Raw genomic sequence first — 8,686 nt, 5'->3', positions numbered from 1 at the left:
CAATGTGCGCTGGCAGCCCAGAAGGCCAACCGTACTCTGGGCTGCATGAGGAGAAGCGTGGCCAGCAGGTCGAGGGAGGTGATTCTGTCCCTCTGCTCTGCTCTGGCGAGACCCCACCTGGAGTACTGCATCCAGCTCTGGAGCCCTCAGCACAAGAAGGACATGGAAGTGTTGGAGCGGGTCCAGAGGCGGCCACAAAAATGATCTGAGGGCTGGAGCACCTCTCCTATGAGGACAGGCTGAGAGAGTTGGGCTTGTGCAGCCTGGAGAAGAGAAAGCTGCGGGGAGACCTTATTGCGGTGTTTCAGTACTTAAAGTGGGTCTATAGGAAAGATGGGGACAATATTCTTAGTAGGGACAGCTGTGACAGGACAAGGGGTAATGGCTTTAAACTAAAACAGGATAGGTTTAGAGTGGATATAGGGAAGAAATTCTTTACAATGAGGGTGGTGAAACACTGGAACAGGTTGCCCAGAGAGGTAGTGGAGGCCCCATCCCTGGAAACACTCTGTGATTCTATGATGCCAGCAAGTCCCAAACACAGGTTGAACCTGGAGCCAGAAGAGAGTGGATGAGTAAGCAGTTACCATTTCCTCTCCAACCCGTTATTAAACTGTGCTGAGACAAGTGATACTTCCTAGATTTTACAGAGATTAGTTCTGATGGCTTGATGCTAATAAAAATTGTTGCAGTGATAATTGCTGAATTACTCAGACTATGTTGTTATTGGAAAATACATTCTATTTTTATCCTTCCTACAGTTACAAACACAGAACGTTCAAGTTAGAGCATGGAATCATTTAGTCTAGCACGTATTTCACAGGACGCAACCTTTCACTTAGTCATCCTTGTACAACTGTAACTGGCGTTGTAGGAACCTCTTCTTCCAAGTTTGAATAGAAATCAATTTTGTTGTTAGATTCAGTGGTTAGTGTGCTTTGTGGCTAAAAACTACCATATTTAGGCTGCAGCTAGGCATTAGTTCTTCTCTTACACCTTTTCCTGCTACTAATTTTCTTGAGCCTCTCTGGACCCAGTGTTCTCTCTCCTGTGAAGGCTCTGTGAAGGCACTGTAATCAATTCCATACCACTTGCATTTTTGATAAATTGTACAGATTAATCTTTAGGCTTTTCATCGGAAGGCTCCTGAATTATTTGCCTAGCGCTTTTTTTTTTTTTGGCCTTATTCCTGTCATTAGTGTCCTTTTTTAAAAATGTTTAGACAAATGGTACATAGTATGCTGTACTTCAGAGAGAACTATGTTTCAGCTTCTGTTCAGATGGTCATGATTCTTGTTGACCCTTCTTGCCAAAGGTGATGTCGCTCATATTTTAAACTTCCAATCTACTCGTAGTAGTCTCCTGCTCATTATGGGGATCGTTTTGTTCAGAGGTATATTGTTCTGTATTTGGTTGTGTGGGTGAGGGTATAGCCCCAGCACTAAAAATTTGCCTCTTTCTTGACAGCACTGACAAGTATTTTGACATTATTTAGTTGGCCAATTTTTAATCTTATTTAACCCGAGCTGTATTGTACTGGAGTGAATCCGGCATGATTTTACTGGTGTGTCATGGTACTTCATAGAAAGTGTTCTTTCTGTGCAGACAGGTTTACTTGACATGATCTATGTTCTGTAAAATGCAGGTAATTGACATTGATTATATTGCTGCCCTTTAATTAAATTGTATACCAGCATTTCGGGTTTTTTGCTTGGGTTTAATGTTAGGTCAATAAGTGGATTGCATTTTAAAAATAAAGTCCATGATCTCATTCCCTGCAATGATAGAGAAGCAGTTTGTTTTGCCAGGTGTTTTGAAAGTTTATGTCACTGTGTAAACGCTTAGCATTTGTGACATGAGCTTGGGGCCTGGAACTTCATGTTTTGAAGTCTGGTTTCAAAGTATTCAGAGAAGAGCATCAGTGTGGGGAAACTTCTTAAAGAAGTTTGTTGTTGAATTTCTGACAGACTGGCACTGTAGGGTATTGGCACTGAACTAACTATGCTTTCCCTTTTTAGTCGAGATGAAAGGAGGTGGATTGAAAAGCAGAACAGAGCTGCCAGAGCATTGAGAAAAAAAGAAGAAATGAACAGAATTAGGACACTTGTTGGTGAGCGTGCAAACTGCTGTTTTTTTAAAGACAGATTTGTTAACTAACAGTGGTAGCCTGTTTTTCTTTTGTACGTGATGCATCCTTTCTTCTGCCAGACAATGCGTACAGCTGTGATCCCAGGATAAAGAAATTTAAGGAGGAAGAAAAGGCAAAGAAAGAAGCAGAGAAGAAAGCAAAGGTAGAAGCAAAACGAAAAGAACAGGAGGCAAAAGAAAAAGTAAGTTAACTACATTATTTGTGTTGAAAAACCCTGGTTCATTCACACCCGATCCGCTGCTTCAGCTTCCAGATATGTCAGAAAGCTACTGTTAGAATGACATTGGGGTTTAAAGATGTGTTGCCTTCAATCCCTGTGCAAGAGGCAGTGCAAGACTGACAGCCTTTTGAAAATGAGATGAAAATGAGGAACACAGGTCTAAAGCAAAAAAACTTCTAAAATTGCATTCTGTTGTTGCATGCGCTTCCTCTGGTTTAGAGGCAGTCGTTAAGTTCTGTGGCCCGCTTTCCCTTTTCACAAAATGGGATACAGCTGTTTGCCTTGTGCGTGTGGTCTGCGAACAGTTGATTAGTATGAAACACTTTGATAATAGAATCGTAGAATCACAGAAGTGTTTAGGTTGGAAAAGACCTTTAAGATGATCAAGTCCAACCTTGAGGTGACATATTTGATTAACATGAATAGTTTGGAAAAGATGGCTCTGAAAGGAGTACCAGGAATGAAAGGGAACTGTAAGGTGCTAAAAAGTGATTTAAAGGACAGTACTGGAACATTGCAGGATTGTGTGTTAATAATGATGTTGGACACTGCATTTTTACAACCTTACAGTCTTGGGGCAGGCATAGGAAATTTCATACCATTTTATATCTTCATTGTAAAGGAAGTCAGGATTTACAAACTAGGGGTCCTCATAGTGAGTATTTGAATTAATGCCAACTGGTATATGTTTTATCACCTCCCTCAAAATTCTGGGAAAACCAAACATTGAAGTATTGATATACTCAAAAAAACAACAAAAAAAAAAAAACCCAACAACCCACAAACAAAAAACCCCCACAAACCACCCATCCTACCAAAACCAGAAGCAGCACATTTTAATACTGAATGACCCTGTAAGAGTATGACTTTCTTGAGTTCTTGTTTTTCCTTTTGATTGCAGCAAAGACAAGCAGAATTAGAAGCAGCACGGTTAGCAAAAGAAAAGGAGGAAGAAGAAGTTAGGCAACAAGCATTAGTAGCAAAAAAGGAAAAAGAGATACAGAAAAAAGCAATCAAGAAAGAAAGGCAAAAACTGAGAACGACATGCAAGGTATTTGAATATTATCATAGTGAAATACAGGTTACATCTGTGAAATTACTGTGTTTGCTTAGATCAGACCGTATCACATGCTTCCTTGTCCTTACGGTTGGAGACGGGTATGGAAAGTGGGTTTACTAAAGAGCAAAATACTAAAACACACATGCTTACCGTATGGTTTTGAGTTATGAGTAAAGCTGACCAAATAGGTCCAAACACAGCAGTGGCTGAAGAATGCTGTGTGTTAAGCCTTTATCTGAAGGAACAGGACAATGAAGTGCAAGAACTTTGTAGAACGTGTATTTCTGCTTCCAGAACTGGAATTACTTTTCTGATAATGAGGCAGATTGTGTTAAAATGATGGAGGAGGTGGAAAAGCTTTGTGATCGTCTTGAGCTAGCAAGGTAAGTCTTCCTGCTGCTGATTTCTGCTCGTTTTGATACCCACCTTTTTCCTAGCAATCCGTTGTAACTTAATAATTTATTTTTAGTCTGCAATGCTTGAATGAAGCACTTACATCCACAACAAGGGAAGGAGGAAAGGCGGCTGTAGTAAAACAGGTAATTATGCTGAGTGTCAAATAAAAATAACAGAATAACTTGATTTGTGAAATCTTCGTGGCTGAATCGAAGTAAGATACAACATAGCTGTGGAATCCTGCCTGTTAAACACAAAGAGCGGAGTTTCAGAGTCCCTGGGCAGACTTGATCTCTGCTCCATTTTACATAGTGCAGCTGGTGAACTAACCAGGGCCAGCTGAGAAAAAAGTATGCGTTTTTAATTAGTAAAGGACAGAAAACCTACCATTTGTACAGTATACAGAAACAGGAAAGGAATTTAATTTTGCCCAACAATGGGTAGCAATTACCTAGAGGGGCAGGAGGGCAGTCTTAACCTATTCTGTTACGCAAGAAAAATCCTAGTCTAGGATCCGTGACCTGGGGCTAGATCCACAAAAGGACTTAAGTGCTGCAGGCTGTAGCCACTGGAAGGGCCAGAGGGTTGGATACCAAAGTACAGGAAAAGCAAGACACATGTGATCAAGACTTACAAAACTCAACAAGGATCTGCCTAAATTGGCAGCAGGGAAAAGCCATTTGGACTAACAAGGCTAAACCCACATTCTGCAAAAAGAACGAGGTGCTTTCTCCCATCCACTTTGGATTCACAGCTGTGAACTTTCCTTCCTGGTGGGGACAATGATCTGTCCCCATGCCAGGGTCAGGTTTTCTCATCAGACAACTTAAAGGCTCAAATCCCTCTTGTTCTACAGGGGACTGAATCCAATCTCCCTGCCTCCCAGAGAGTGTTCCAAACACAGGACAGTCACCTTTCCAGCTGTCTGTTGAAACTGTTCCACTTTTGCGTTAATAAAAATTACCTGTCAGATAACTTTCCTTTTGCCAGGAAGATTTTATTATGAGATAAGACAGCAAGAAACCTATTTTGAGCATCCTGCCAACAGGCGTTAAGGACATAGCTTTTTCAGTATTGCCAAGAGTGGACTGGGCATACTCAGAAGCAAATACGTTACAGATACGTCACATCACAGTCTCAGGATGTGATTACAGTTCAGAGATGTGCGATGGATAACTTCAGTTCTGCAGAACTGCTTGCTCACAAACTGCACGTGGCTGTCTAACCCCGAGTAAGCACTCACTAACTAAAATCTGGGCTGTTGCAGTTAATGCTAACTTAGTACAACCACAGTAACTGAAAATTTCTGGCATAATCAGGTTTAGGTAGCAGTTAGGTTGGAAGATTTGGGAAACAGTGTATTCAACATGGATGTTTAACTGCCCTCAGTAGTCACTTTAGGTTCTTAATACTTTTGTGGATCTGTCCCTGTAAGTCAGGTGTTAGCCTGGACATTCACAGTAGATTCAGAAGTTTTGCCTTAATCCTGGGAGTGTTCATTTAATTTCTGTTGAACTTGTGATTGATTACTGCACTAGCTCCTTATCTGGGATGGCCAAATTTACACATGGGACAGAGGAAAATAATACTGGAGCAGATAAGCTCCTCTGTTTCCTTATGTATAATGTACAGAACAGAAAGTAAGCAAAATTCAAGGCTCAATGCAATTCCAGACAGAGGGCTTTGTCGCTGTAAAATGTAAAAGTAAATAAATAAATAAATAATGCTTGTTTACAATCCTTCAGATAGAAGAAGTAAATGAACAAATAAGGCGAGAGAAAGAAGAGGCAGAAGCTCGTATGCGCCAAGCAACGAAGAGTTCAGAAAAGTCAACCACTGGTGGTGGAGGGGGAAGCAAAAATTGGCCAGAAGATGATTTACAGTTGTTAATTAAAGCTGTGAACCTCTTCCCAGCAGGGACTAACTCAAGGTACTTCTCGGGTTTGGTGTTAAAAGCCCTACTAACAAATTTTCATTACATAACAAGCATAATGCAGTATGATGTCAGTATAAGGACTCCCTAAACTTCCTCCTCTTTCCTGACTGTTGAGAAGCCTGTGGTTTGTCTTCTCTTAGTACCATGCTTTACCTGTCACTGGAGTTAGCTCTGGCTCTGTACCTCGTTTCCCCCAAAACGTGGGCCTCAGACCATCAGCAAGATTGTGCCATGGTACATGTTTACACAGGGCTTGCTACAGGGTAGGCCCCAGTCAGTAAAGCAGAGAACAAAACTGGAAGAGTGACCATGATGCAGCTGGGTAGGAATACAAGTGCGTAAGCTACTTCCAGTAGCTCCACAGTGAATGTGAGGCTGCTTTCTTCTCTACATGGTAGGAGGAAAATAGCCAGAGATAGGAGTGAAGTGCCCCAGCTCTCTTTAGGGGAGAGCCAGGGAAAAAGGGAAAGGCTGGGCTTCACAGAAAGCAGCATTGGCAATCAGCTTACTAATAAGCATCAAGAACAGGAGCACGCCTTAAACCCTGTTCCTTCCCAGGAGTGAAATGCCTTCTTCCACTTGAAGCCTCCGTTACAAGACTTGGAAGCTTACTTTTAAAAAACAAGCTGTCATACTCTTTATGGAGATGATACCAGAACCTGTTTCTGTACCACAGCTCAGTGGTCAAGAGTACTCACTGAGAACATAGGCCTAGATGTGATCCTACTGTCTGATCAGGTGCAAATATTCCCCTCAGTTTTCTAAGAATGCACTAGGAATAACGTTGGGGCTAGGGCTGTTCCAGGTCTCTGTTGAGGCCCCTTTACCTCATGTTTAGGTATTCTTTTCAGAGACAGTGGAAATAGGGTTAGCAACTTCTCAGCCCTTTCAGTGCAGCCTGCAGTATTTAATGTCAGAGGTGTTTAGGGAATTCAAGAAAGCAACAGCTGAGCCGAGTTTTGAGAATTAAAAGGTTTCACTTGCACATCTATGTTCTACCCCATCCTCCTTCTGTATCAGAAGCCAAGAAGCTCACCTAAGCTGACTGAATTCTTAAGGGAAAGTTCTGGTTTTAGTGACTGAAAGCTTTCCAGAATAGCTACCATGGCAGTTTATATATATTTAAGTATGATTAAACTTACTTAGGAGTTGATATAAATGTGTACGGGAGCTTGAAAGTAGCTTGTATGCAGATAAGCTATTATGTAACATGCTGGTTTACCCTTTCTGTTCTTGCTTTAGGTGGGAAGTTATTGCCAATTACATGAACTTGCACTCTACTACTGGAATAAAACGAACAGCAAAAGATGTCATCAATAAAGCAAAGAGCCTCCAAAAGCTCGGTATCTATATTACCTTATTTTTGTAATAAGATGGTCTGTCTGCTTTGAACAGCACTGAGTTTCTATTATGAGAAAATCTGCTGTATATCCCCAAAAGAAATATAGTTCAGATAGAAGATTGAGAGGAGCGTTTATGTGACTCAGTATTTTCAGGTGATGGCTATCCTGAGTGAATCTCAGGAATCCTTTTAATCTAACTCGATGCACAGATGTCAAGGCCGCATGCACTGCCTAGGTTCCTCGACACTCAGAGAGACAAACTGGCCTCTGAAAAAGCTCATAATACCTTCTGATTTCGGTGAAGCTGCAGATTCAGGCTTAAACTTATATGGAGAAAGTATTCGTTTCATCAGTATAAAGCAGGATAGGGGTGAGAGAGCCTGATACTTGGAGTAAAGTTTATTGGACCCTGAAAGACTTTTCTTTAAGTCTACCACCCTCTTTACCATCTTTTAAAGGAAGTAGGAATCAGGGGTTTGGATTATGTGATTGTTAGTTTACAATAATCTGCTACACAATGTTTTTATTATTACATCCAGCTTTAGTTTTGTTGCAATAATTATTCTGTTCACTACCTGTTGCTCACAGACCCTCATCAAAAAGATGATATAAACAAGAAAGCGTTTGACAAATTTAAAAAAGAACACGGTGCCGTGCCTCAGATGGACAGTGCTGCCCCCTCGGAACGATTTGAAGGTAAAGGTGAAAAGGGAACCCTTCTTGCAGAGTTGTTTCCCATGCATCTTAGTAACAAAGGAATCCAGAATTTAGTTCGGACTTGCTTATGATTTCATAGCAAGTACAAAAGTGATCCAGGCTCTTTTTACTGGATTTGAGGGTTTCTGATACACAGTACAAACCACAGTTAACCGAATAGTGACAGTTTGAACTGCTTCCTGGTGAGGCAACAGGTTCAGTCTGCTGCTGACACTATCTGTTCCTCAGAGGATGCTACATTTTCAGGTAAGAGTAGGCCTGAGGGGATGCCCTTGAGATACAGCCTCATCCTACAACTAAGCTTTGGTCTCCTGTTAAACCCCAAACACCTCCCATCAGATTTTGCAGGCACTTGCAGAAGGCTGTGTTTCGTTACTGAAACACAAAAGGAAAAGCTATGTTGCTACCCAGCTGACAACGGAAGATGTTACCTTCTCATTTCATGCTTTGTCTGACTTGTCCATCAGTTTCAGGGTTGTTGTTTTTTTTTTTTCTTTCAAGTTTTTAGTACTGGATAGCCCTTAGGTTAGACTAGTTGTATCACAAAACTGCAAGGATTTTAAATCAACTATTAATAGATTTTTATAGTATTTTCTTGGGTTTATCTTGTAGGCTCCTTATTAAATATTTTTTTCTTACTGTCACTTTTGCATTTAAAAACAGGATCACCTTTAGATTCATCCCCTTGGACTACAGAAGAACAAAAGCTTTTAGAACAAGCACTGAAGACTTATCCAGTAAACACTCCCGAAAGATGGGAGAAAATAGCAGCAGCTGTTCCAGGCCGGTCAAAAAAAGACTGCATGAAGCGATACAAGGTAAGGTACCTCACCTCCTTCTAGGATTGCAATTAGCCCAGGCCTTG

At 41.1% G+C, this 8,686-nt stretch overlaps 1 protein-coding gene across 1 annotated transcript in view; it reads left to right on the top strand.

The window, feature by feature from the left end:
• The window catches only part of DNAJC2 (DnaJ heat shock protein family (Hsp40) member C2), an 18,190-nt gene that overhangs the window by 8,911 nt on the left and 593 nt on the right, over window positions 1–8,686 (top strand). The window contains exons 7-15 of the mRNA XM_009641381.2: window positions 2,019–2,110; window positions 2,209–2,330; window positions 3,271–3,420; window positions 3,724–3,812; window positions 3,899–3,968; window positions 5,571–5,755; window positions 7,004–7,104; window positions 7,693–7,800; window positions 8,485–8,639. Of these exons, the coding sequence (XP_009639676.1) occupies window positions 2,019–2,110; window positions 2,209–2,330; window positions 3,271–3,420; window positions 3,724–3,812; window positions 3,899–3,968; window positions 5,571–5,755; window positions 7,004–7,104; window positions 7,693–7,800; window positions 8,485–8,639 (1,072 nt within the window). The remainder of the gene's footprint in view (window positions 1–2,018; window positions 2,111–2,208; window positions 2,331–3,270; window positions 3,421–3,723; window positions 3,813–3,898; window positions 3,969–5,570; window positions 5,756–7,003; window positions 7,105–7,692; window positions 7,801–8,484; window positions 8,640–8,686) is intronic.

The sequence above is a fragment of the Egretta garzetta genome, unplaced genomic scaffold (genome assembly GCF_000687185.1).
Source record: "Egretta garzetta isolate BGI_Z169 unplaced genomic scaffold, ASM68718v1 scaffold156, whole genome shotgun sequence".
Lineage (NCBI taxonomy): Eukaryota > Metazoa > Chordata > Aves > Pelecaniformes > Ardeidae > Egretta > Egretta garzetta.
The sequence above is the reverse complement of the archived record's forward strand: the minus strand, read 5'-3'. Positions and strand labels throughout refer to the sequence as shown.